The 27,645-nt window shown below is 49.6% G+C and overlaps 1 protein-coding gene and 1 long non-coding RNA gene across 2 annotated transcripts; both read right to left on the bottom strand.

The window, feature by feature from the left end:
- Positions 1 to 9,241: 9,241 nt before the first annotated feature.
- On the bottom strand, positions 9,242 to 12,765 carry LOC120828711 (uncharacterized). Its single transcript, XR_005713579.2, has 4 exons — positions 12,238 to 12,765; positions 12,046 to 12,097; positions 10,126 to 10,229; positions 9,242 to 9,968 (listed from the first exon to the last, which is right to left on the bottom strand). It is a non-coding gene; the product is annotated as an uncharacterized LOC120828711 (long non-coding RNA).
- Positions 12,766 to 19,181: 6,416 nt separating this feature from the next.
- On the bottom strand, positions 19,182 to 27,464 carry LOC120829467 (YTH domain-containing family protein 1). The gene is made up of 6 exons (XM_040193583.2): positions 26,706 to 27,464; positions 25,892 to 25,916; positions 24,543 to 24,622; positions 20,967 to 22,637; positions 20,773 to 20,817; positions 19,182 to 20,490 (listed from the first exon to the last, which is right to left on the bottom strand). The coding sequence occupies exons 1-6, from the start codon at positions 26,730 to 26,732 to the stop codon at positions 20,464 to 20,466; spliced, it is 1,875 nt and encodes a 624-aa protein (XP_040049517.1). The 5' UTR covers positions 26,733 to 27,464; the 3' UTR covers positions 19,182 to 20,463.
- Between the last annotated feature and the right edge of the window lie 181 nt (positions 27,465 to 27,645).

Raw genomic sequence — 27,645 nt, 5'->3', positions numbered from 1 at the left:
CCCAAAATCCCTCTGCTGCCTCCCCACCCCCCCCCACCCACTAAACAGACCTCAACCCCCACAGCCGCCGCCGTCAGCTGGTGGGAGGGAGGGGAGGGGGTCGGGAAGATGGAGGAGGGGGAAGGCAGGTGTTGAGGACCATTTAGTAAGCAACCTTTCATTCATTTTCCTCATTGGTTCGGGTTTACCTTTTGTGCAGAGTTGTGTAACAAAGGAAGGTTGTGTACGAGGTGAACGCGTGGCTCCACTGTGTGCGTGTGTGTGTGTGTCTGTGTGTGTCTGTGTGTGTTGGGGGGGGGGGGGGGGGGGGCTGTCGATTCGATATGGAGATCAGACAGAATTAAGCAGCAGTTTAAACATGAGCGTTACATCAGGCCGAGACGTCCGGCTGCTACGTGGGCCCGATAAGGCCCGATAAGGCCCGATAAGGCCCACGGAACCTTTGTGTGTGTGTGTGTGTGTGTGTGTGTCTGAGTTTGTGCCCTTGTGTCTCTGACGCAGCAGACGTAACAGACGCAGCATCCTTGTTGTTGGCGACCTTTGACCTTAACCAAACCTTGGCCCCGGCATAAGACAACTGCCTTTAGCTCTGCAACGACAGACGACACGGCGAAGCCTGAAGGGAGCGCCACACTCTGACCTCCAACAACCCCCCCCGCCTCCCCCTTCCTCCCCTCCCCCAACGCCCCAAACTCTATCCGAAGCCAAACACAACCTGCTTCTCGAACACGCGTGCAAACGCACACACACACACACACTTAGACAATGGAGCCGGAGACGCTCATCCATCAAAGAAGCAGTAAATCAATACCATCGGGTTACATGCATATTCAAAGGGACATTATTGTTGTTATTATGCTAATTGCTGCGCGTTCGCTGGTTGCGTCTGAAATGAGACATTTACATTTTTACTTCTGGATCAAATCTGCCGAGGTTGCATAAATATCCGGACACACAACTCTTACAATGACGTTGTGGCTCGCAGGAATCGCAGGAGCACAATATGTGTCCAAACGCCACGTTACATAAAACGTTGTGCCGCTGCAGAGACGTCGTGTCCTACGCGTTAAAATCTGTGACACAGAGCTCACACATGATTATCGCAATATTTTCTTCTATGAAAATGACAATGATTTGTCATAATCACAATATAATCATTTTAACTAAAGATGTGAATGCAAAGAACATCATTTTGGCAGCGTTGCAAATTGTTATTAGGAAGATTATACTGTTATGACCTTTTATGGACCGCCCCACCCGCACAAAAGATATATCAAAATGATGTAAAGAAACTATTAAATAAACTAGCCGTCCACGTCACACATGGGCTGTGATTTACTTCTCTTTGTTCTACAAACAGAGAAGCTGAAGCTCATCGCTGAGGGAAAATACTTCCCATAACTGCTCCAGGGTTTTTGTGGCTTTAACATTTATTTAAAACAAGTTTCACTTCTCTGGCGACGACCTAACCGCTAGCGTTAGCCCATCATGCTAACGGGAAGATGGACATGAAACCGCATGCGTGCTGGTGCATGTGGGAGGGATCCCCTTTCAAAACAACACGCGCATAATATTTTAATATTATAATCATTTCATTTACCATCAGCGCTGATCGGATATGCACGTTAAAAGGGCGAGACTCTTTTCCCGTTAGCGCTCTTCAGCATCGCTAGCTTCGGTAGCCGAGTGGAGCTAATGAGCACGATGGCTCTCTAGGATGCAGTAGATGTCTTTCTTGTATAAAACATGCAGCCCTGTCGTGCATATCAAGTGCATATTGTACGTGGATGTGTTTCTGCCTCTGAGTCACGTGAAGTGGAGGCCCGGGCCCCTGCACCGCCTGCGTGTGTTCCCAACAGATGGCGTGTGCGTGCGTGCGTGTGCTTGCGTGTGTCCTACAAAGTCTGGCAGAAGCACCTTGTCGCTCTGCGCTGCATCACGCCAACTGCTATTGTCGGACCGCACAACACCTTCCAATCCGACGTGTTCTTCCTCAGACTTTCAGGACCATTTTCCATCTGCCTGCTCGTCCCGCTCGTCTCATGACATCATGATGTATGTAACACACCAAAAAGGTTCCTCCATCTGGAGGGATGCATTCGGAAAACTGGCATTTAGTGAAGCTTATACTATACATATAGATATACTTACATATTACATATGGTACATACATAATACATACAATACATACATAGTAATGTGGTGCATATATTTACCACATTATTCTTACACCAAGTGTTCAAAGACTGGTCCGGGGCCCTCGAGAGGGTCGCAGAACAATTCATTCATCAGATTCGTTTTCTGTTGTTAGTTGACATTTATAGGTGCCGTAGAGGTTTGAGTCACAACAGAAACTGTTGTTTTGTTCAGATAATTTCATCCTTGAATCAAACATTGACTCTGGTGTGTAAAAGCTGGCTTATATTCTACTTATGAGAGGACGAAAAGAAAGAATTTCTTACGTATTTAACCGGTGTAACAACGTGGAGATGAAACATCGTCTGATCCTCCGTTGCACCGCGGTGATGTTCAATAACGGCGGCAACACTCGGATCAGGCTGCAAAGTTGTCTCAGCGAACTTGGATTCAGAGAAAAATCAGATGCGATAAAGCGAGAGAGAGAGAGAGAGAGAGAGAGAGAGAGAGAGAGAGAGAGAGAGAGAGAGAGAGAGAGAGAGAGAGAGAGAGAGAGAGACCTGCTCACGGCTCTGAAAGGTTTTGAAGGTTATGAGGTTTTTTGAGGTTTTATTTCCTGAAAGCAGAGAATGCGATACCCAGCTGAGGAGCCACGGTTCCCTTTGGCGACGCATTGGTGGCACCGCACCTGACGTGTGTCGTGCCCCCCCCTCGCCCCCACCTGACCCTCCGCCATTAGACTCCGGCTGCCTTTGAGTAGTGACAAATACTCCGAAGCACCTCTCTGGCAAGTCAAGCAGAAAACATTTTCCAGGGCTTAATATTGAGCGGATTGATTTGACTTTCATTAATAAAGATCAGATAGATCGGCTGATTATTATTTTCTCTCTCTATCTGTCTGAGGATTGGGGACCAAGGAAAGGACGGATGGATACGAGGGCCTCGGCATCACCTCCTCACAGCGGACGAGCGAACGAGTGGCGATGAGCGGCAGCGTCATTGACCTCCGGCCCGGGGCTGAAAGTCCCGCCCCCTTCCTCGCCGTCAGCCTCCGTCAGAGACGCTCTGCTACCAGGTGTGCAGCCGAGACACGAGTCAAACGAGCTAAAGGGTGTTACTTATTTACTCATTGCTTCACGATACACGTTTTCAAGATGGCGGCTCATTGCAGATGCCGTTTGTGGTCACGTGACAGCAGAGGAGAGGGGCGGGAGGAGCAGAATCAGCACAGTGCGTCCCCGGGGGAGCGATTTTACGTGGACACGAAAGCACACGGCGTCAGCGTTTATTCTTCTCTGGGAACCGCAAAGAACGAGTTCAACTCAAACTCATTTTAACACCGGCTGCAAATAGAATATTTGCAGGAATGATAATTTTTTTCTCCATTTGGACGGGGGGGGGGGGGGGGGGGGGGACAGAGAACGGGTGGGAACGGGTAACGGAGCTTCACGCGCAGACGAAGGGTTAGGGCCTGCGATCGCCCCCGAGGCTTCTGGGTAAATGCGGGGCCCGTTATCAACTCCACCCCCCACAAACCCTCCCCCGAGGGACCAGACGGGCCGGGGACATTTAGACGAAAACACGAATTCTAACATTTTTGATCTAGAAGAAAGGAGAAAAGAGCCAGTCGCATTTTGTCGAGCTTGATTTCAGCAGAAGTCCTTGGTCTTTTTTTCTAGCTCTTGAATAAACCTCTCAGATGTAAACACACAGTCACACACACACACACACACACACACACACACACACAGATAAGGTCGCAGACTTGGTAGACAGGGTCGATTTTCTATTATGGAATTTCATAGCAAAGATCAACTGTCAACGTAATGAAAGCATCACTTAAAGTCTTCTAGAGGCAGAGGACCAGTACCCGTTTTCATCCAGCAGCCCCCGAGCCCCCAAAATAATCGGCCTCAGTTGCCCCCAAACGCTGCAGACCATCCAATCCAGTGCAATCGTTTCCTTTATCTCTTCCTCTGAAGAAGAGCAGCGCGGAGAAAGGGTCAACAGCCTGTCAATAACAGATAAAGACGGGATGGTGAACGAAAAGCTCGATAGAAAAATAAAATAAAAGTGCTGTTTGATGAGTTTCAAGAAGAGGACTCTCCGTTCGCCACATGTAAAAGTCCATTTTTATGTGAAAATGTGCTTCCGAATGAGAGATTCCGTCTTTGAGGCGGCTGAGATTACCACCTAATCCCTGTGTAATCTGTGTGTTCCTGCGCCGCTTCCGCACGAAGGTCCAACAGCCTCGCAAATCAGGTCTTAGCTTAACGCAGAGATGGGGGGGGGGAAGCTTCTCTCAATGACCTTGAGGCGTCGCGGCTAATGGGCGACAGTCCACGTGAAACAGCTCCTTGGTTCTCGTCTCACAGCAACAGGTCCCGTCGCCCCGTCTGTCCTTTCGGATGCTGGGATCGGCTCCAGGTGGGACTCCTACCACACCTGCCGTCAATCTGAGGGAGGGGGTGGAGGCCTCTGGCACCCACACACATACATGTAGATACAGGGACATGTAAATACATATTTAAGTCTCTGAGGGTTCCTGTGTTCTTAGATGGTTTCCAATCAGACAGATTGGTGCTGGGGCCCAGTTTGACCCCAGGGGGGGGGGGGGTCCGATGCTCTTACCCATCCTGCCGGGGCCAACCTGTTTCAATTACCAAGAGAGCCTTGGCTTGTTTCCCTTCCTTCTATTCTTTAATGGACCATGCATGCAAAGGACCTGCAGCAAGGTCCTTTCTTTAGAGTGTGTGTGTGTGCGTGTGTGTGTGTGTGTGTGCGTGTGTGTGTGTGTGTGTGTGTGTGTGTGTGTGTGTGTGCGCGTGTGATTAGCCACAAAAGACAACCGGCTATTATCGCTGACACATCTGCGGCCGCGACGAGGCGGGAATATTTTGGGAAAACCGATGAAAACACGGAGTTCAGAAGACGCGTAATTGCCTCGTCCGACTGATCGGACATATTCTACACGCGCGAGAGCTGGAGGTCAGACGGGGGTCAGACGGGGGGGGGTCACGCCGGCTTTCTTCTTCTGGGAGAGAACGGCAGCGGCGAGAGAGAGGAGAAACCGTCCCAGGTGTCGACCCCTGACCTTTCTCTCCCGTGGTTGTTGGCGGCCTCACACAGCGGAGCCCCGCCTCCTCTGAACCGGTGTTATCCCCCGGTTACGCAATGCTGGGAGCCGGTGATCCAATCATCACACAGCAAATTAAATAAGTGGTTGGATCTTTTTCGGCTCCCCAGACGTAAAGTATTCAAATGTTGACTCAACTCTAAGTTTGACTTAAATTTATTCCCGGAGTAAATTACAGCAAGCTGTTTACCCAGAAAACATGGTAGATATATTGTCTTTTTTATTAGATTTCACTGTGATCTATCCGATCAAATTAAAAAAGGGAGCGTTGAAGCCTGTTTAAGTTTAATAAATATATATAGAAACGTTTTATTGTGTCCTTTATTTTCTCACCAATCCGTCCCTGCACATTCATTCACAACCGTGATCCGTTTGCTTTTAGCGTCTCATATTCATTCGCAAAGCGGGCTGAATTCTCGACGAAGAACTCTGAGCATGAAAACACCGACGTTAATTAGTATCATCACTAAAAACACACCCAGCGACCGCTCCTCAACGCCTTCAGCCTCCGGGTTTCAGACGATCTTTGATGCGGCGGTGAAACTTTGGACCGGCGTGAGATCCGATTACGAGAGGTGGGGGGGTGGGATTAGCCGGAGAAGCGTCAATTAGCAGCCGGCTAATCTTCTGTGCCGAGGTTGACCGCGACGCGCCGGGCGCGAAGACTCACCCGTGTACGTCGGTGTGTAGCCACGGGGCGACGGAGATCTACCGAACCCACATGTTTACTCCACGTAACAGTGAACCAGGAAGTGTAAAGTCTGCAAAAGTCTTTAGTGTTTGAACCTAAACCTCCGTCTCTTTCTGGACGTTGTTTCCTTTGAAGATGAAGGTGCACTTTTAAGCGCAAGTGCAAACGGAGTCATTTCCCCCCCCCCGGCGGCGTCTATCTGGAGGCGCTGATTAGTATGCGCGGGCCGTGAGGCCGCTCCGACACCGAGGCCTCTGAGAGCGGCGGCGCCATGAATTCTTCAGCGTGAGCTCGCTTTGCTGAGAGCAAACGTACACACACACACACACACACACACAGATCTTCATTTGGCGCGTGCATCACGCCTGCCGCGCCGACGCCGACTTTAAACGAAGGTCCCCGCTGGCCCACGGTTAACCATCTTACCAGACTCGACACATTTCCTTGTCGAAGAGGAGCCAAATAGACACAAACACACACACAACAACGAAGAGAATCTGAGGGAATGTTGGACCTCTTCTTCTCCCCTCTCGCTGCCTCTGCCTGTGGAGAACACTGGCAGGAATCAGGGAGAAGAGTGGGGTTGCTAGGCGACAGGTTGTGGTTGCCATGGTGAATTTAAGTGGAACAGCTGGTCCAATCAGCATAAAGTGCGGGCGGGCGGGGGCAGCGCCAGAGACTCGTGCCAACGCAGACAGACAGGAAGAGAGAGGGGCTGCTCAGGCATGCAGGAGAGGAGGGGAGAGGAGGGAGGAAAGGAGGAAAGGAGACGACAGGAGAGGGTCGAGAGAGGAAAGGAAAGGAGAGGAGGGGAGGATTAAGTGGGCTAATGGGTGAAGGAGACTCGGAGGAGGACACATAGGGAAGGACGAGGGACAAGGAGAGGTTAGAAAGACGAGAAAAGGATAAACGAGGAAACAAAAGCCAAAGACGAGACGAGTAGAATCCGTCCTGATTGTTCCCACCGGAACAACGAGCATCAGATGCGAATGTGTGTCCGAAAGGCTGACGGAGACGCAGCTAATGAGGAGGTGCTGATAACGATGGGGGGGGGGGGGGGGGTCATCGGCTGTGTGTGTTGTTGAAGGTGATGAAGATGATGATGTCCGCTGCGTGTTTTCACGTGCGATCGTAATCGTCGACAGATCAGGGGCAACAATCAGGGACAAGCAGGTGGGGTCACAAGATGTTTGGTTGATAAGACAATTTTTTTTTTTCCCACAAATTTAAGTGTCTTCAGGATCAGAATTGTTTATTTTATTTAAATGCACACTAACATGAATCCAACATATTGCAGCAAAAACGGATAAATCTGTGGAGAGGACGTCATGTTTCAGTCAACACACGGCACCGGTTCACTCACGTGCCGATAGGACGTCACAGGCACCAGCCAATCAGATGCATTCATGCTCACGATGGCGGACCAAACTCCGTAGAGGGGGTCCCTGCTCCATCTCGCCATCAGTTTGGGGGACCTCGGCCTCAAAGACCCCTGACTTAAACAGCACCAGGAGTTGAACTACGTCAGGTTCTTCTAATCTGGTGAGGACCAGCCTCCGACCACCGAGCGGCCCCCTTAAAAAGGCGCGGCGTGCTCCAGCCGCTCGCCGCTAACGATGCTAACAGTGGAGACCATGGCAGAGGGAGGTAAATGGTTTCATGGGGGGGGGGGGCGCGAGATACACACAGGCTGCCACTGCCGTAACCGATCATGGCCGCCCGCCACTTATCGACGGCCAAAGGACGCAGGCGCCAGGAACTTTGCACATCCTCTCCCTGAGAAGACTCAAAGATGGCGGCTGAGAGCAGAAGCCGGCGGCTCCCAGTGAGAGCGACGGCGCTCAGAGGACGAGAACACGCGCGAGGGGCCCCCGGAAGGCTCCGGAGAGCTCGTGTCCGTTCGCACAAAGCTCTCGCTCTGTCACACCTTGTCACTCACAGAGAGCATGCTGGGAGGCAACGGTTTCCAGGGCGACCGAGAGGCACCTTTTTCCTTGACGACGGTTTAGAATGCGGAGGCGAGGAGGTGGCGGGGGGGGGGCGGGGGACATTAGCTCGCGCCTCAGGTGTGGTGACTTTGGCGCGGCCCGCAGCTCGCCCGCCAGTGGAACAAAGCCGCCGTGACCACGTGGGCAGAGAGAAAGAAACACGAGCGTGGGGGGGGTGACGGCGCGGCGTGCGCGCGGACGACAGGGAGGACGAAGACGAAGTGCGACCCAGCGAGGGAAACAAGCAATTGCTCCTCCGTGAACTTCCAGGTTCTTGCGCAGCTAGTTAGCGTCCCCGGAGCTCGCCGTGACGAGAGGACCCGCTGGGAGACGAAAGCGCTCTCAGGGTTTCTCCTCTCGAGCTGATGGTGTGAATTACAATTTCACACACACACACACACACACACACACACACACACACACACACACACACCTACCTTTACAGGACCCTCACACACCGTCCTAAATATGCAATAGCTCACTGCTGAATCCCCCCGCAGGCTCCAAAATACATCTTCAAAAGTATCCCTCAATCTACTTAACACATTTCACACCCTCACGCACACGGACGCACACAGACGCACACGGACGCACGCGGTCAGACGCTCAGACACGGAGCACACGGATCAATGGGGAGACTTTGTGATATCGTGTTACTTTTCGGCGAAGGCCGGAACCCCGTGAAGCGCACGACGCGACGGACACACGCAGGAGGCGACACACATCTCGGGAGGAAGCGCACAAGCGGCGTCAGGGAGAAGGCAACGGGGGGGCGAGCGTGCACGTGTGTGTGTGTGTGTGTGTGTGTGTGAGAAGGAGACCGACTGCATGGAGAATTGAGTGCGGTTAGTAGTGTTTCCCCCTCGGCTGAGGCATTAACAAGCCTATAATGGACCCTCTTAAAAAGCCGACTAGGATCTCCTCCAAAACTAACTGATTTAGAGTGGCCGGGGCCCCCGTGGGCAGCGGCCAAGTCCCCGTCCGTCCCTCCCCAGCACAGCCGCCGCCAGCCCAGACCCGCATTGTGTTTGTCTACTGAACCACAAGCAATAGCCGTTTATAGCACAATAAAACACCACGAGGAGGCATTAATTGGATATAATAGCCAGGGAATGATTCAGATGATTTGACACCTTTTTTTCATCTAAGATAAGTACACAAACAGAGAAAGGGTCGAGCGGAATAAAAAGGGAATTAGAAATGGAGGCGTCCGACTCTCGATTTCAAATATTAGCCGGATTCGGGTCCACACACACACACACACACACACATAGCTGAATAGTCCAATGCATTTAAAGGCACCTGATTTAGATTTAATAAACCGTTGAATCAGTCCACCACACAAGATGCTGATAAGATACGACAGAAAAACACACACACACACGCGTAACCTTTTTATCGCTCATCGATGTTTCAACGCCCGTGTTTTATTGACAGAATAATGCTCCGGGAAAATAACCCCTCAAGATATTCCGTCTCCTTCTCTCCCCCCTGTCTCCTCCGCGCGGGCACGTACGTACATAATTGGCCCTTTACTGTCGTATCAAATTCACATCAGCACATGTCGGTTTGGGACGAACGAGGACGGAGGCCGGACGCGAAGCCTGATGAACTGCAGCGTGGGGCCGCTCAGTAAACCCAATCATCTTCTTGTGAGGAGGAGGGTTAAACAAATACTGCACCAACACGAGGACCCCATCACAAGAGAGGGACACCAAGTGTGACCCGTGACCACGGCGTGTGTGACCTCATTGACCTTACATCGTGGTTAGTTATTTGCACGTGAAATTAAGAAATGTTCGGGGGGAAAAGAGGCCCAGTTTTCTTGTAAGTTTTACTTACTCTAAATAATTGAAGCGATGCATTTCCAAAATGGATCTAATATATTAGTGTATTGTGGACGTAAAGTAATTGATTGAAACCATCAGTTTGCGTTGAAAATGTCTTCTCTTGATTACAGTGATGAGGAGGAAGGCTCAAAGAAACATCTTCATCTGAAGGCACCTGGGAGCATCTCCTGCAACACACAACAGAGATGATTACAGGTCAGCATCTACACACCAAGCCCCCCCCCCCCGACCCTCCATCTGAATTTCATTTACAATATCTGTTATCTTAAAGCCTGAACACACACACACAGATTTTTGTATTAAATTATGTCAAATGTTGGTCACATTTCCATAACGCCCGTCAGTGGCGTTGCCCCAGACTTGAATCCAGCTGTATGCAAAACCTGATGCTCCGACGCCCCAAACCTCTCGACTGGGGCCTCACCAATCTGCAGAAAAAGAAGTTGGGGGGATGGGAGAGGTCAGCGGGGTGAGGCTGTTTCATGAGCACAATCCATTTCGTTAAATATATGTACCTACATATAACTGTTACCCCAAATCACAAAGTAAATGTCGGCCAGAGAGAGAGAATATTTTCAAAATAAAATAGAGGAAATTAATTTTATGAATGCATGCAAAAGTCCAAGAATTATACTTTCTTTTTTACCGTGTAGTTTTTTTGTGTTTTAATTTCCAATATTATGGAGGACGAAATGTCCCGCCGGCTCCGTTTATCTGAGGTGCAGGTTAATTGTTGTGTAAACGGACGGCGTGGAGGAGAATGTGACACCGTTTAGTCACAGCGTGCGGATGGGAAAGGTTTTTTTTTTCCTTGGACTGAATTGTCGCAGGTTTGAATGCTGCGTGTGCGCCAGGGAGCGTAAAAAAATAAAATAAAAGCAGGGCTTCACGTGCGCTTATAAAACAGCATCAGCTGAGCATGAATGAGCATCAGGAAGAGCGGCGCTTTGAGCAGAGGTCAAACACGCGCCTTTTGTTTTCACGGCAACGGCTGACATGCAGGATTTGTGTAAAAGTCACCGTAGCAACGGAGTCGCCTCTCTTCTCCGTCGTAGTGGAATACAAAAAAAAAAAATGTATTTCTTCTGTAACCTTGTTGGAATTTGACTGTGGAGAAGAAGACGAGGCTTATTCACTGCGTCCTTGTCAAGAGTCCACTTCCTCTGCAGCCTCCTGACTCCTCAGACAACGTGCACACCGATGCACAGTCAGACAGCTGCTCGGGGTCAGTTCTGCACCGCGTGCAAATCCATCCGTGCCGCTGGCTCTAAACAGGCCTCCCATCTAAATCCATTCCATTCATTCTAGGAGATATATATCTACATATATATAGATGTATATCGATTAAAGGCTTAATGGATGCACACGTGCATATTCAAATGAAATGTGTGCACGAACAACGACTTCCACAGAGACTGGAGGAGCAGGAGAAACCAGACGTGTCACAAGCAGATCAATGCAAACAGCTCGTGACATTTATCAGAGTGGAGGAGCTCAGCTCGCCGGTCAAGTGGCTCCACGTTATTGATACGAGTCGTCGAAGCCAAATGCAGGGGCCACGCGCCGATAAAAATAAAGATGATTTAATGAACCAAAATGAGAAATTGAGCCGTGTGTACAAAATGATTTGGGGGAATAATGCTTTTGTTTTTTACAGTGTGTGTGTGTGTGTGTGTGTGTGTCATGCGTGTAGAGACACACCAGTGACAGTCTGCCTCTTGACACGCTGGCCCGCTTTGCTCGCTGCGATATGATGACAAGTGACATTCAGGATTTCGCTTCTTTGGGATTCTTCCTCTGCAGCTCTGACTCGCCGCCTTTGCTCTTTTGCATTTGGTCTCTTTTTGTGCGGATATGTTTGTATGAATATTTATTTGTGTGTTAGTGTGTGTGTGTGTGTGTAAAATAATTCATCTTTTATTGCTTGTTAGTAGCTGGGATGAGAACGAAACTAAATTAAATTAAATTACTGGAAAACACTGGAATAAAAAAAAGGATCAGTGGATTAAAACTAATTTTAAACAATAGATATAAAAATAAAAATAAAAGTCATCCTACCCGTGACTTTGTGGAGAAGTGTTAGCTGCGCCTTAACTTTATTATTTATCATCCTATTTTCTAACGTGACCGTGGGAACCCAGGAACAATTTTAGTTATAGAAGAATATATATAAATTAAGATTATTATTAAGAACAGATAGCATGCGCGGGGGAAATATCAATGTTTTATTCCCATGAAACTCACCTGTAAACACGTGGACCAATTTATCTTTACTGGGGACCAAGTGGGATGAATCCTGGGAGCAGGTGAAACACATCCAGAGTAAAGAAAGTTTTCCTCCCAGCTCTCTGTTTCCTGTGTGTGTGTGTGTGTGTGTACAGCCAACGTGCACGGTTGCATATGGGCTGCTGTTGGTTATATCTTGCCATATATTACCATTTCTCCTTGGAGGGGCCCCTTGCATTCAAATCAGCGGCCGGCTGCCTGATCGTAGAGGACAGCTTACTAGGCCCCTTGAATTGTTCGCCAGGAACAATGGATTCCTTTGTCAACGTGTTTCTCTTTCTCTCCCAGGACAATACTGGAGGGTCCTTCTGGCTCTCTGCACTTAAGAAATGTTTGCAAAATTACACCTCTTTATATGCCTCTCAAAACAAGCAGCAGAGCCAGTATAAAAGTGTGGGAGGTTTAGGGAGAAGAAGAAACAAACAAAAATAAAATTGTTTTATTCCCTCTTCGATAAACTTCTGTCGTTGTTTTAAGGAGAAATTTCCTGCAATTAAGAAAATCTTATCAACAACTTTGTTTGTTTTTTCATTCATTTATCTCGAGCCAGCTGAGAGGAACCGGTTTTAAAAAAAAAAGAAGCAAAAATTACAGCAATTCTCCAGCACAAAATTTTAAAAAAGTGCCACTTACAATAACAGACTAGAATTTAACAAACGTCAGAACGACAGAACGCGATCGTCCAAAATGTTGCATAAATCCCAGAGAAGGGGTCTGATCACGTGACGGAGGGGATGCGTTGGGACGGGGCTGGAGGGGCTTCCCGTTATAAACTGAGCTGTGCATCTGCATAACGAGCTTATAGCGCTGACCCCCCCCCCCCACCCCCCATGAATGGGCCCAGGAGCAGATGCCCAGCTGTGCTTATTCGGGCCTTCAACCGCATTTCGGAAATCGGTATGATTTCCCTGGGAAAGTTGGATCTCCACCACGGGACAATTTCTGCAACAATGTCCACCATTTATAATAATATAATAATATTAGTCAAATAATAATAATACATATTATTATTATTATCTCTTACGTGGACTCTGCGATTATGTGATCAATTATTTCAACAAATTCCGAAAAGGGAATTTGTCTGTCAGGTTTTTTTTGGGGGGGGGGGCACATACATTTCCAATGTCTTAAGTCATATTTGTGTTGATTTTATTTTATTTAGACGTGCCTTTAAAGACCGAACGACACGTCATCGGTGTGACAACGAGGCGCGCTCACACGGGATGTGCTCCGTTGTGTCTCACGATGCGCCATATTTCCACTGCGCCAAACGCGGCGTCACGTCGCGCGTTTGTCTGACAAATGGAACGACTCGCTGCTTATTTCCGACACATTTAAAGATGAGCACTCGAGCCTTTAACAAACACAAATATTCATTTTGGAAAGACGCTTTCAACGTTAAACTCGTCTCTAAATGTAATTCAAATGCCCAGGACCCCCCCCCCCCCCCCTCCCCACCCGCCCCCCTTTAGCGTACCTCAAAAAGTCCAGGGGCCGCAACTCGCACAACTGGGCCGACTCTCCTCTCTTTTGTTGGGGCTTTTGTGGCGGGCTGCGTGATGGGATGGGAGGGGGGGTTGGGGGGGGGGGGTGTAACGAGGGGGTTGCGACCCCCCGATGGGGGTGCATTTGCTGTCCAAAGACCGTTAGACAGTGGCAGAATTCAATGGGGGCCCGAATGTCATTGTAATGCACGGGGACAACTCCCCCTCCATTCAGCCGGGGACGCGGAGGCCGCGCTCTGCTCGGCGCAGGGAGAGACGCGCGGGGGAGAAGAAGAAGAGGAGGAAGAAGGAGAAGAAGAAGGAGGAGAAGGAGAAGCCAACCGCAATGTAGCTCTCTGTCTCTCTCTCTCTCCGTCGGAAACGAAACGCGTTGCAGGAGGTGTTTTCTCTGCAGGTGGAGGCCTGCTGCTGCTGGACGATCCGCGGGTGGAGACGCAACAAAGGAGCGCGTGGATGTATCGGCACGGGCTGCATTTGGACTCCAGGACGCTTTCTCGTGCACGCGGGGTTACTACACGTTTTCCTCCTCGCTTTTCGTTGCATTTCTTTTTTTTTTTGGGGGGGGGGGGGGGGCAAAGGGCGAACTAATCAGACTGGTTCGGGCCCCGAGAAATGACTCGCATTAGTCCGACTTGCACTCGTGTAAATGCGGCGGAAGCTCGTTTTGAGGTGCGGATCGCGACGGAGGCTGAAAGGGGAGAGAGAGATAATAGACGCGCGCGTGGAAATAGTTTCATAATTACATTTGTTTGAAGAAACAAACGCGAGCATTTGTGATTCTATAGGCTCAGTTATCGGGGGGTGTGAAGAGCAGCGCTTCGCGGTCCCTCATCTCCATCTCTTTGTTCAGCCAACAGTGGGAGGTGGACGCGCGCTGTACGGGCGGGCGGGCGGGCGGGAGGGAGGGAGGGAGGGAGGAAGGGGAGAGCGGGGAGAGGGGGGACATTTGAGGGGGGAAAAAAAATCCAGTGAGATTTTCTCCCGGGACAGAAATCCATTCCTGCAGGATTGTTAATAGAACATGCGTTTAAACACGTGACTGCGTTCTTCTGCTCTGGAAATCACCAAAGACCGGTTGAACTATCAGGCCCACATCCGGGTAAACTTTTAAAAACATTTTTGAAATAAACATAAAGAACTAAGAGGCCGGGTCCGTTAAATTACGCTTTGAAAAGTGACTATTTAAAAACAATGATGACAATTTAAAATTGAGACATTTGAATCTTGACAGGAAAGCAAACACAACATCTGCCTCTGAAGGAGAACCGCTGGAATGTGTTGCTACATATTTAAGATATAGGTCAACATCGGCCCCGCTGTATCTATAGTAACGAATCCAACCAGTGAGACTGAGGTGCTGCAGAACATTATAGAGCTTAACTTAAAAAAGGAAAAATGCACCATTTGGATGATGCGTCTCTCACTTTGTCGTTTATGCTAAATATGCAGCGACCTGTTTATAGCCCCGGGGGCCCAGAAGGACCGTCACAACGGGTCCGGGTTCGGTTCCGTGTGGGTGTCGCAGTGAAGGGGTTAATACGCCTTTTATGAGCCAATAACAGCTTTCATTTGTTAAAGAGACTCCGTCCATCACGCCGTGACCAAAAAATGATGTGCGGGTGTTTTTTTTGGACGAGATCACAAAGTGTTGAGCTCGTTTTTAGCCACCAGCCTGCAGCTTTTGTGCAGCAGCATTCGGGCCCTGGTCGTGCACCTGCTTTGAGGATAAACCGCTTCGAGGTGTCGGAATTCAGGTGCACGGAGGACATTGTCATGTCATTCTGCCTTCATTTGCGCGCGACGTTGCGTCAAATGCTCGTGTGTGCGCCCGCGTGTATGTGTCTGTGCGTGCGTACACCTAAAGAACAGCATTCTGGCCTCTGTGCATGCATGACGCGCTGCAGAAAGTCAGGCCCGGTGGTTTCAAGGACATTTGGGGCTGATGAGGATTTGGTTTTAATGTAGAGAGAGAGGGGGAGGGGGGGAGGGGGGGGGGGGCTTGGCATGACGTCATCGCGCGACCATGTAATCCTCTTGCGCCGAAGCCCAATCAGCAGAGACTCGCGATTGTCTAGGTTGGGAAGAGAGAGGCGCTCTAATCCGGGAGACAGTGGATCACACAGCCCGAGAGAGAGAGAGAGAGAGAGGGAGAGAGAGAGAGGGGGAGGGAGGGGGGGGCGCATCCAGGGCTGGATTGTGCCTGAAATGGGTCAGATTAAAACGACACGAACCGGCTGACTCTTGCTGGAGATGGGGACCTTTCTGAAGAGCGAGAAGCCCTTTTTTTTCCTCTTCCCGACTAAACGGCTTGTGGCGACACGCGAAAGAGACTCTTCTTCTTCTTCTCCCTCTTTTCTCCTCGCGAGAAGAAGAACCCGAGAACACCTTTTTCTCTCCTGCTCTGCGGCGGCCGTGAGTCCGCGGGGGAGGCAGCGCGCGCGCCTTGTGCTCCGAGGGCGTTGATCGTGGAGCTGCGCTCGAGTTTAATGGAAGATACGACGATGCTCTCCGCAGTGGGATGTAAGACCTCAGGAGAAATAGTGCTGCTTTTATCTGTTTCCGCTGTGTAAGTGCGTGTGTGTGCGTGCGTTTAGAGGTGGGGGGGGGGGGGGGGCTGATGTTGTAAATCGAGCGGACAAAAGCGAGAGCACTTGTGTAGCTTCAGCTGTCATTTTGTGCCAGGAGATGCGTAAAAGACGCACAGCCGGGGGGTGAGGGGGGGGGGGGGTCGGGGTATCTAGAGCCGAGCCGTGGCGCAGTGATACAATATCTATTTGCTTAGAATTTGGAATCCAAAAGAGGCGCAGGGAAAGCGCGCGGGTTTTTGCTGGCGTGAGCTATAAATCGGCTTTAGATTTGCGTGTCCTACATGCGCTTACGCACGGGTGTGTGTGTGTGTCATGCGGTCTCGTGCGGGGGGGAGGGAGGGGGGGGGGAGTGTGGAGCTCGCGGAAGTTCATTCCGCGCACGTCGGCGGGGCGCGAGGACGCGACTTCCTCCCGGGTTGTCCCTCTGCGTGTTCACAGCGGACCTTGATTTAATGTCCATACAATTAAGGCACGCGGTGAATGCCAAGAGAGGAACCCACACCACGGCCTCCCCGCGCGCGTCCACGTGTCCTCGTCCCGTCGTGCCCCCGAGTGCGTGGCTTCCTCGCCGTTACGCGCGCTGACCCTCCGGCGGGGCGGACGCGCGGCCCGGCAGCGGGACGCAGCGGTGCACTGTCACGCCGCCGCGAGAGAGAGAGAGGGGGTGCACCTGCACCCAAGTGTATATGCATCAGCGCGCGTGCGTGCGCGCGTGTGTGTGTGTGCGTGCACGTTGCTTTGACTGGGTGGGCGCAATGCGTAGTTCGATACGAGGTTACGGCAGGAAAAACGAGGCGAACTCTTAACGCCGGGAATATTCGTGTAATTAATGAATAATAACGTAAAACCCCCTCGAAGCAGAATGCAACGCACCTTTAATTCAAACAATTGGCCTTTCGCCAAGTGGGGGTCAACGGCCTGAAGCTGTCAGCTGGGGATCGTTTGCATTCACGGTAGTCTTAACTACATTTGTATTAAGGTATTTATTCAGTTTGTAAATGAAGCGTCTGGCTGAGAGCGTCTAAATAAAGCTACGTCATTTGAATGTCTTCGGAGTAAATTGTTCGTATTGTGAGACACACGCTAAATGTATTTAAATGTGGGCGAGGTTACCTTATTTCGACATGTAAATAATAACCGATATTTATTTATAATTGAAATTTAGAAACGCGGCTGGTGGCTCTGACGGCGTGGGCCGTGTCCGGTGATGGGAACATCCGCCACCGGCCGTGTTTTCTCTCCGTCACGGTCTCTTGGTGACGGTGTGAGATATTGTACCTCGCAGCACCGGAGCCCAGTGGCGCTCGGCTGGGCTGCGTCGTTCCGTGAAACACAAAGTAGGCCGGATCGGCGCTCACAGTCCGCACACCGACGACGTCTGCGGCGATTTAGTTCGACGTAGTCAACGCGCGGGGATCCAAACCGGATTTGGCGCCACCTGCAGGCGTCTCCGTGGCAACGCAGGTCCGGAGGCGGGTCGGTGAAGGCCGAGGGTCTCCACGCGGTGATGAAACCCACCCAAAGCTTTTGGTCTTCACTCAAGTAGGAAAGAGCGTCAGATAAACTATAAATAGGAGAAGATAGAACAGTTCAATCCTTCCGACTTTCATGGAACCTTTTCATTCGTCGTCGTATCTGATCCGATACATTAAGCTACATTTGGTCCCTAAAATAAAAGAACATTTCACAAACTAAATACAAATAATGTAAATATGTAAAATGCCCGAGGTCACGTGGTCCAATCCAAACATCTAAACGTTTACTGGCTTCGCTACAGCAGGAAGCAGGAAGGGAACGTGGTTGTGTTCTTTTGTCTGTTTGAAAAATGTTTTGTGACGTTGACAACAAATAAAAGTCTGAGCTGCACAGTTTTCTGCTTGTGGTTTTCTTGTGGTTGTTTTAAGCGTAGCTCATTCCGACACGCTCACATTCACTGCGCCCAACGGGACGCGTCGGACAAACTGTAGAGTGTAGATGTCGTCCGATTATTTAGAGAAAAGGAAGAACTCTTTTTGAAGTGTTCTCGCATGAGATCACTTCACTTCCCTCCAGCAGCACCACGGAGAGCTCCTGGGAAGCAACACAAAGAACACGTGGAAGGAATGATTTTTGTAGTGCGTGAAGCAGAAAGCATTTGGTGATCATGAAAAGAATGTACATGGACTTCAACCATTTTAAAAAACTGATAAAACGCCTATTTTTGGTTCCATTTTCTGTTCCAACACACTCTAAATACCGTAGACTTCCATCCCAGGTCTCAGCGCTCCATCATGTCCTCAGTTGGACCTGTGGAGACACATCTCTGCTTTGATAACGGCACTTATGACACGGTGAAGCCAACTGTAGAAACACCAGGAACAACCACAACAGGAAGAAACCCGTCCAGCTGCAGAACCTTCGGACATCCAAGCGTCCACAAAGCTCCCTGTCTTCGTTTCAGGTCACTGCAGGTGAGCGTTTCCACGCCAACAGATCGGCGGATGGTTGGCTGGATTTCTTCCCACGAAGGAAAACCAGGACGCGTCATTAGAACAAGCCCCGCCCCCCAGAAGAGAACTAACGCCTTCTTATTATCACACGTCATTCATCAGTCTGTGGCGGTGAGACAAAGTTATGGTCACACATACACCAGGGAAAGGGGGGGGGGGAATTAGTGCAGTCGCAAAAGAAAAGGATGGAGAGGAATCCTGTCAGGTACACACACACACACACACACACACACACACACACACACACACACACGTCAAATATTCCAACAGAAAAATTGCAGCATCAATATTTGTGAATATTTCTCCCCACGTTACCGTGACGCTATGTCAGGTTTTTTTTTTTGTACACAAATACCAGGGGGAGGGGGGGAGACTAGACATCCCCTCTCCCCCCTCACACACCAGCAGCATCACTCGACAACTCACAAACCAACTCGTGACTTATTGTTAAATAGTTTCCGTCGAGAAGAAACATTTTTTTTTAAGCAACCAAAAAACACACAGAAACCACATTTCATTCTTAATCTTTTTTTCTTACTTGATAGTAAATCAGTTACATTAATTTTTAGGTTATACATATTTTTAGGCTTTCTCCATGAATATATAGGCTCCTACGTTAAAGCTCAACATTACGACCAACATGATAGACCTTGCAAAAAAATATTTGAGGGGGGGAAAAACAAAAACAAAGACAGGATTAAGACAGGATGACGGTGAATGGACAAAAAACATGTGACACCCCCCCATTCTGTGGACCTAAAGAAAAGTAATTAATTCAATCTAGCAGTTACATTACATAATTCTGATTAAAAACAACTTAAAAGGGTGGATGAAAGAAGTGTCTCACTGGGTTGCGAACACAGAGTCTCCCCATGAAACATACAAAAGACCCCACGAAGACAAAGAAAGCCGGGGGGGGGGGGGGGGGGGGGGGGGGGTGAGGGACGACAATAGTACAATTTTTTGACTTAAAACGGTGAGAGTTCTGGTTGTGGAGGACACATCCATTTATTTATTTTTTCCCAGAGGCCTTTGCGACTCCTCCTCGGAAATGTCTCGAGTCCCGTGTGACTTCACACTATCCCTGATTTCTCCTGCAGTGTCACTGTTTGAGCAGTTCTTTTGAGAAGTCACCAAAAAATAGAAAAACAAAACCAAAAAAAAAAACATTAAGGCTCCAGAAAACAGGTTTCTGAAATGAAAATTGTCAGTAGTAAGCCAAAAAATAGAGATTTTTGTCGATCTGAATGAAAAATAGATAAAACATTGAGTTGTATTAACGTTGCCGCGGGGATCCTCCGACCCGGTTGGCACAGTCAAACCGCCGAAGCGTGGCGAGGTCGCCCCCTGGCGGTCACACCGGGGCAGGACACGTCCGTTCCTGATTGTACTGAAATATAAAGTGGCAGATTTGTGTTCTTTTTGTTTTTATTCCTCCGCGTTGCAGTTCAACCCTGATTCAATTGGAAGGAGGTGGGGTGGCAGTGGGGGGGTCAGCTGAGCTAAAACCGTCTGGTGAGAAAAGATGGAACGGGACGAAAAACATTCTTCAAAAAAGAAAAAGACGACAATTAAAGAGTGTGTTGGCGAAACATTAATCAACTTGTTATCCCTGCACGTGAGGTGGGAGGTACATGGGGCAAAAAAACAATAATTAAAAGCAAACAAGTCTCGACAATGGCAGATTGACCAGGATTAAATAGGGAAAAAAATGACGGACTTTGCATTTTCATATTCTTCTGTCTCTTAAATCAAAGGTCCTAGTCTGTAACTGTTGATCAAGGATAATGTCTTCTATTGTTTACTCCTGTTTTGGCGCTCCTGTTGGGGGGAAAAGAACACACAAAAACAACATTAAAAAGAGTGACAGACCTTTAAATATTATATTACATAACAACGTTGACGATTTCATTCACGTTCAAGCAGCGATCGAATATCAGAAAATGTCGTCTTCACTGGATGGGAACACGTGAGGATCAATGATCAGTCCATCATCAGTACGAAGCGCTCAATAGTAGAGGAGGAATAAGATGAGAGCTTATGTGTCAGTCCCACCAACACACTAATTATTATTACCATTATTTACATAAAATGAATATTTACCTGATCCAACCGAGAGCGGTTGGGTATCGGAGAAGGTTCAAAGGTCTGTCGAAAGGAGCAAAGAAGAGCAAACAGAGACAAAAACAACAATCAGCTTCTGAGACACAAACAAAAAGAAACATAAGAACAGGTGTAATGGTGCAGTCTGTGTATTTTTGGTATAGTTTAGGCAACACAGTGAGTACTGTCCCCACCTTGAGCACCTCCTCTTCCTCCTCCTGCCTCTTCTCGTAATGGGAGAAGTCATCGAAGATGGAGGTGGTGTGTTTGTAGGTGGCGATGATCTTCAGCACCTGCTTGGCTTTCTCCAGAGGAACCTCCTGGGTGTCGCGGGAGTTGGTCACCGGCTTGTTGTCGTTGTTCTCCAGGCGGATGTGGCGCAGCTGGCTGTTGGGCACGTCTTTGACGAACAGCCAGTCCACGTCGAACTTTCCCTTCCACTTGTCCTGCGCCCAGACGCCGGCGCTGGTCCCGTAGTCCACCGGCGAGCGCATCTCCGCCACGCCGCAGAAGTGCCCGCTGCCGTTGACGCTGAAGAGGAGGTACACGGGGCCCTTGGCGCTCATGGCCCGGAAGGCCGAGTCCAGCCGCTTGTTGCCGTGCTCCGTGCTGCACCAGATGGAGTACTTGATGGAGCGGTGGATGTCGTCCTCGGAGTAGCTCTTGATGATGAAAACTCGTCCGTTCTTCAGGTTCCACTCAAAGTCCTTGGGGTTGTAGGCGTGGGCGGCCCGCAGCTTGTCCAGCACAGGGTGGGACTCCCCGCCGGGGCCCTGGCCCGCGCACGGTGGAGGGCCGCAGTTGCCGCTGCCCATCATGCCCATCACGCCTCCGCCGCCGTCGTGGCCGGGGCCCCCTTGCCCGTAGCCCCCCTGCCCGTAGCCCTGGTTGCGATTACGAGGGGCCACCCAGCGGGTCTGGGGTTGCGGGGGCTGGTTGTGGTTTTGGTAGGGCTGAGGCGGTGGCTGATGGTGCTGGTGTTGGTGATGGTGGGTCTGTAAGGCCATGGGCTGCATCTGGGGCTGCACCATGGACTGGGAAGGTGGGGGGTGCATGGGTCCCTGCTGCATGTGGCCTTGGGGGGGCATGCCATGGGGAGGAAGGCCCATAGGCTGTTGGTGCTGCATTGGAGCTGTGGCTACTTTCGTCACGGGGCCTTTGTCCCAGGTGCCGATGTTCATGTTGTGTTTGATGGGAGGTGGGGGAAGAGCCCCCCCCAGGTTGGACATCCCGGGCTTCAGCTTGGCCTTCAGCTGCTGCGGCTTGGCGGGCTTGCTGGCAATGGCCGCCCAGGAGGTGGGTTTGGGCGGCGGCATTCCGATGGGCGTGGCTCCGTTCCCCGTGGCCGCCACCACCGGCCCCCCGATCACGGATCCCACGGCCTTGACCCCCGAGCACTGGCCGCCGACGTCCCCCCCGATCTTCAAGCCCACCATGCCCTGCTCCAGGCTGTTCATGCCGGGGGCTTTGTTGAGGGTGTCGCTGTGAAAGCCCGTCTGACCATCAGGCACCAGGGTGCCCCCCAGGGAGCTGGGGGGGTAGCTGTAGCTGCCGCCGTAGGCCGAACTTTGAGTCTGCTGCCCCTGGGAGCCGCTCGTGCCCCAGGCAGAGAAGGTGGGGTTTTCGGGGAAAAAGTTAAACCGGTGGGGGTAGATGCTGGACCCCAGGCCCCCCGGCTGCCCGAACACCGTGTCCGGCATGAAGTGATGGTCTCCGTTACTCAAGGGTCCGTAGGGGGTTAGGTAGGGAATAGGGGGGTCCCCGCCAGTGGACCAGGGGGCCTCGCTGAGGGGATACGGAAATCCAATGGAGGGGGCATAGTAGCTGGACAGGTAGGGGTCGGTGATGGACTGGTAGCTGTTGTTCTGGTGAATGAAGGTCAGCAGAGTGACAGATTGATTCAATCTATGTGATTCAAATAAAACTACTACCACAACTATTCTATACACAAGAAACAACTGAAAAACATATTTCACTAAGTGACTTAACTCCATGCCGTCCTACAATTTAGTTGAAACTAATAAAGACGACTCACAATCATGTTTCACATTTGTGTTGTAATAACCACGTTTTAAATGTTTGTTTTAAACATAGCAGTAGTTTTGTAATGATTAACAGATCATTAGTTTGATGATCTCAGAAACATAAAACTTTTATCTGATTATTTTTAACAACGGTCTTAAAATGTAGTAGTGGCTGCGTGGGATTGTTTCCACTCATGTGATGCAAACATTTCAAGTCCGGAGCTTGAAGTCAGAAAGTCAAAATAAACAAATATACTCATAAATATACTCATCCTTCTGGACCTTTTTGCTGCATTTGACACAGTAAACCACCAGATCCTTATCTCCTCCCTTCAGGAACTCGGTGTCTCAGGCTCTGCTCTCTCCCTTCTCTGTACCTACCGGGGTAACCTGGGAGAGGATCTGTGTCGGAACCTTGTCCTTTTACTTCTGGAGTTCCTCAGGGTTCAGTCCTGGGTCCCCTCCTCTTCTCGCTCTACACCAACTCGCATGGCTTCCCCTACCACAGCTATGCCGATGACACCCAACTAATTCTCTCCTTCCCTCACTCGGACACCCGGGTGGCCGCACAGATCTCTGCCTGTCTGACTGACATCTCTCAGTGGATGTCCGCCCACCATCTGAAAATCAACCCCGACAAGACTGAACTACTTCTCTTGTCGGGGAAAGATTCTCCTACACAGGATCTGACTGTGAACTTTGGGAACTCTGTTCCGTGTTAACGCCCACTTTGACTGCTATGAACCTCGGCGTGACACTCGACAGCCAACTCTCCCTGACTCTCAACATCACTGCGACAACACAATCCTGTAGATACACTCTCTACAACATCAGGAGAATACGTCCTCTTCTCACTCAGAAGGCAGCGCAGGTACTGATTCAGGCTCTTGTCATCTCCCACCTGGACTACTGTAACTCTCTCCTGCAGGTCTCCCTGCTACCGCCATTCCACCTCTGCAGCTCATCCAGAATGCAGCAGCTCCACTGGTCTTTAACCTTTCTAAATTCTCCCACACTAGTTCACTCCTCCGCTCTCTTCACTGGTACCGGTGGCTCATCCAGTTCTAAACACTGGTGTTCACGTACCATGCTGTGAATGGATCGGGTCCAGCTTACATCCAGGACCTGGTCAAATCCGACATCCCGACCCGCACTCTCCGCTGTGCATCTGATAAACTGCTTGTTCCTCCTCACTGAGAGCAAAACACTCGACTAGCTCACCACTCTTTGCTCCTAAATGGTGGAACAAGCTCTCTAATGACATCAGGACCACAGAGAGCCTTCACATCTTCAGACTAAAGACACACCTCTTCAGACTCTACCTTGACTAAAAAGACTAAAGGCGGACATATTTGTCCCGTATTTGCCTCCACATCTTTGTACACCCCTCTACCGGCAAACCGATGTCTGTGGCGATCTCCCTCCTTAAATCGGAGGCCATCCGCGCAGCCTCATAGTCCACCAACGACGGCTTGTAGAAGTGGTCATATTTCCGCATTTCTTCCAACAAAAGCTCTTTAATCTAATTCATTCTCTCTTCAAAAATCTTTCTTTTAAAAATAGCGGTATTATGCTATGAAACCAGAAATGTGAAACGCTATTTTAGAAAAATGGGTCGACGCACGCAGGAAGGGGTGAAAAGGCACGCGAGCGACACGCAAGGGGCTCTTGTGTGTCCCTGCGTTTTTTTTCTGCAAACATGTGATGATGATTACTTGTGATGTAATGCAATGACCTGAGCCGTACCTGCGTGGATTGACCGGTGAGGTAAGGCTCAAAGTCGTTGTCATGGACCGCCTCCTTCTGATGCAGCGAACCATTTTGCACTGTAAGAAAACAAAGAGTTTATTAACGTACATTTAAATACAAGTTGATTTAGTTGAGGAAACATCCCCCCCAAAAAATGCATGTTTAAATTTGCTCAGCTCCAATACAGCACAACAAAAACACTTGAACTCCTGAAAAAGATTTAACGGTATCGTCTCTCACATCATATAATCGATTCAGGAATTATAATATGTCTGTCCACCTCGTGCGTGCATGTGTTCCTCCCCAAAACCCTTTCTCCTTCTTAAATCCCTGAGCCGTGTCCAGCTGAGCCTATCCTGGAGGTGAATCGGCCCGGGCCTGCCAGCTAGGCCTGCCGGTCACACACCTCCTCCTGCAGTAAATCAAAGTTGACTAGAATATCATTAAAAACGAAAATGCCATTACAAGGCCGTACCAACACCGTCGGCACCGCCGACGCGAAGGAGGAACGGAGAGCAATGAATGCTGCAGACGGGGTTAGTGGAGGCAAACATTCTTCTGATTTATGTCAACGTTTTCCAGCACCACATCTCTCGGGATTTAAGGTGACAAAAAGGAGCAGACGGACTAATTAATGTGCGAAAAATACCTCCAACAGGGAGTGAGTGCTTTTAGGAATATGATTTCAATATTCTCAGAATGAGGACGGGTGGATAATGCTGGGAATTGAATTTCTCCCTTCTCCCAAGCAGACTACAATCTAATTTTCGGGACTCAAGACACTATCAAGTGTCTAGTGTGTGTAATACTCGACAAAAAAACAACAACAACTATGTGATACTATGCAACTTCCAACCACATAAAAACTGCTTCAAAGACGGCATGACCGCGGTGCAGGTTGAACCTGCTATGCATTGTGGACACATGGCTACTTTCAGCAAACAAAGGAAAAATCACACACGGGCCGGCTGCCTGTTCAATGACACGGTGGACGTTGTACTCTGTGTGTCCTACAGTACATAACAGTTCCCAGTCATTATTGATATGTCATACTAACCATGACAGTCAAAGTAACGTGACATCTGATCTCCACACTGTGGCTCCTTCCTGCTTACGTGCACATGTATGTCCGTCTATCATAAAATGCACAACTGGAAGGTGCCAATGTTTTGTTCTGCTTGTCCCGGTGTTGCATGATGACAGTAAATGACGCTTGAATCCCTGAGTGTTTGTATTATGCTCCTAATACACTGTGTAGCCGGATAGTAGTGTGTATGATGAGAGTGTGTCCAGGATGAACAGGTACACACAAAACCAATCCAGTGCTGTGCGAGGCCACAACTCACCTTTAGATGCTTGTCCCTTTGATCTCTGCATCCACGTTGTGGCATGAAAAGGGAGAATGGACACGGTTATTTTATAGCTGATTTTGGGGGAGATTTCACACAGATTGATTGCAGCTTTTTATTGCTATCAACGTAACGCTCGGAGCACTACGACTACTTCCTGGACAGACGCAATGCAACACGGTTACCTAACGTGACTCTACGCAGAAAAGCGCTGTATGAATCCAGCTGGCTGTAATCGTTAAGCGTCATTTATTTGGTGTGTAACTTGAGCTAACGTAACTTAGCATGCTAACGTGACAAGCCCTCATAAACGGGCTGTATGAACGCAAATAGCGTAAAACAGCGGCTTGTAACTTCGTTTGAATGAGTAGCCCTGCTACGTTTAAAGCCCCGCTAGAGACGATGCGGGTGTTTGCAGCACCTTCAACGTAACGTTTAGCCGACACTTGAGATGAGTAAGTTAGCTTGAACCTCAGTGATACTTATTGTATCGTTAGCTTTCACGTACTCCGCCATAGGGTGGCTAGCGGAGGCTAACGTTGCGTAATATCAGTTAAATGATGCTTATACACCGTCAGCATGCTAACGTATAACTGAAGCGTCATTCCCATTAAACGTCCGTTAAAAACATGCAACCGCCGGCCGGAATGTAGCCGTGCTAGCTAGCTACGTGCACCCGGTTAACGTCGGTGGCTAGCTAGCACCTCCGAGAAATAGCCGTAGCCCAATAAGAAGAAAATCGTTAACCGTTAGCGGGCTTGAGCTAACGTTAGCTCGCAAAGCTGTGTTACGGGCGAGGTACAAATCCTACCTGAGGGTCAATGCTTGTGGCAGACATAATTCATTAAGCAGGTCCTTGGATTCTCTCACAAGAGCCTGAGCTTGTGACTGGATTTTTTTCCAAGGCCCCGTGATTTGAGAGAGAGAAAAAAAGAAAAGAAGTGGGGGAAAAAAAAGCCAGTTCACACAGCTCAGTTACTGCTAGCTTATGTCGGCTAGCCGCGCCGCTCAGCGTGTGTTGGGGGGAGGGTGTGCGTGTGTGTGTGTGTGTGTGTGTGTGTGTGTGTGTGTGTGTGAGTGAGTGAGTGAGTGAGTGGTGGGGGGTGCTAGCGGTTGTAAGCGGGCTCAGCTGAGTGTGTTATTTTCCGCCGTGTTGCACCGTAACTTCCACACTTCAGGAGTCTGGAGCTCCGAAAGACGACCGAAGAACAAGAGGAAGAAAATCCTGGTTTTCCACGTCACGTGTCGCCGGTTCAACCCGTTTTTCCTTCCGGAGCTCTGGATGTTTCCGGACCTCGGTTTTTGCCTTGTTACTGTTTCTGTATTATTCCAGCGAGAGGGAGAGAGACGGCCCTGCTCGGTCACGTTGTAGCACCGCACTTCCCCAATGGCCGCCCTCATCCGGGCTCCCAGCCGCCGCCGCAGTGCACGGCGATCCCCGCGGGGGGGCTAAAGTTTGGAGCGCCCTTCTCTTTGGGGTTTAACGCGCTAATAATAGATTCGGGTCCGTTTCATCAATACGGGAGGACATTAATGACCATGTGGAGGAATAAATAAAGGATTGAGAAATTTTCTAATTTTATCGACGATTAAAGAGACATCCTCAGAAATATGACTTACAATCTCATATATGTGATTTATGATTAGATGGTTATCACTTATCAGATACATATGATTATCTGATAAATATAACCGTGTCGTGTCTGCATATTAACTCGATGTGAGCGTCTTCTGGCCTTATAACGTGTGGT

Source organism: Gasterosteus aculeatus, chromosome 2, assembly GCF_964276395.1.
Source record: "Gasterosteus aculeatus chromosome 2, fGasAcu3.hap1.1, whole genome shotgun sequence".
In the NCBI taxonomy this organism is placed as follows: domain Eukaryota; kingdom Metazoa; phylum Chordata; class Actinopteri; order Perciformes; family Gasterosteidae; genus Gasterosteus; species Gasterosteus aculeatus.
Note: the sequence above shows the minus strand (reverse complement) of the source record. Positions and strands in the feature narration are given on the sequence as shown.

What these genes read in the sequence shown, in the direction of transcription:
- LOC120829467 (XM_040193583.2), bottom strand. Translation starts at nt 26,732, where the DNA reads ATGTCTGCCACAAGCATTGACCCTCAG. An exon ending in AGGAAGAGGAGGTGCTCAAG is followed by an intron (nt 20,818 to 20,966) that starts GTGGGGACAGTA and finishes TCCTTTCGACAG; the next exon opens with ACCTTTGAACCTTCTCCGAT. An exon ending in ACCGCTCTCGGTTGGATCAG is followed by an intron (nt 20,491 to 20,772) that starts GTAAATATTCAT and finishes TCCCCCCAACAG; the next exon opens with GAGCGCCAAAACAGGAGTAA.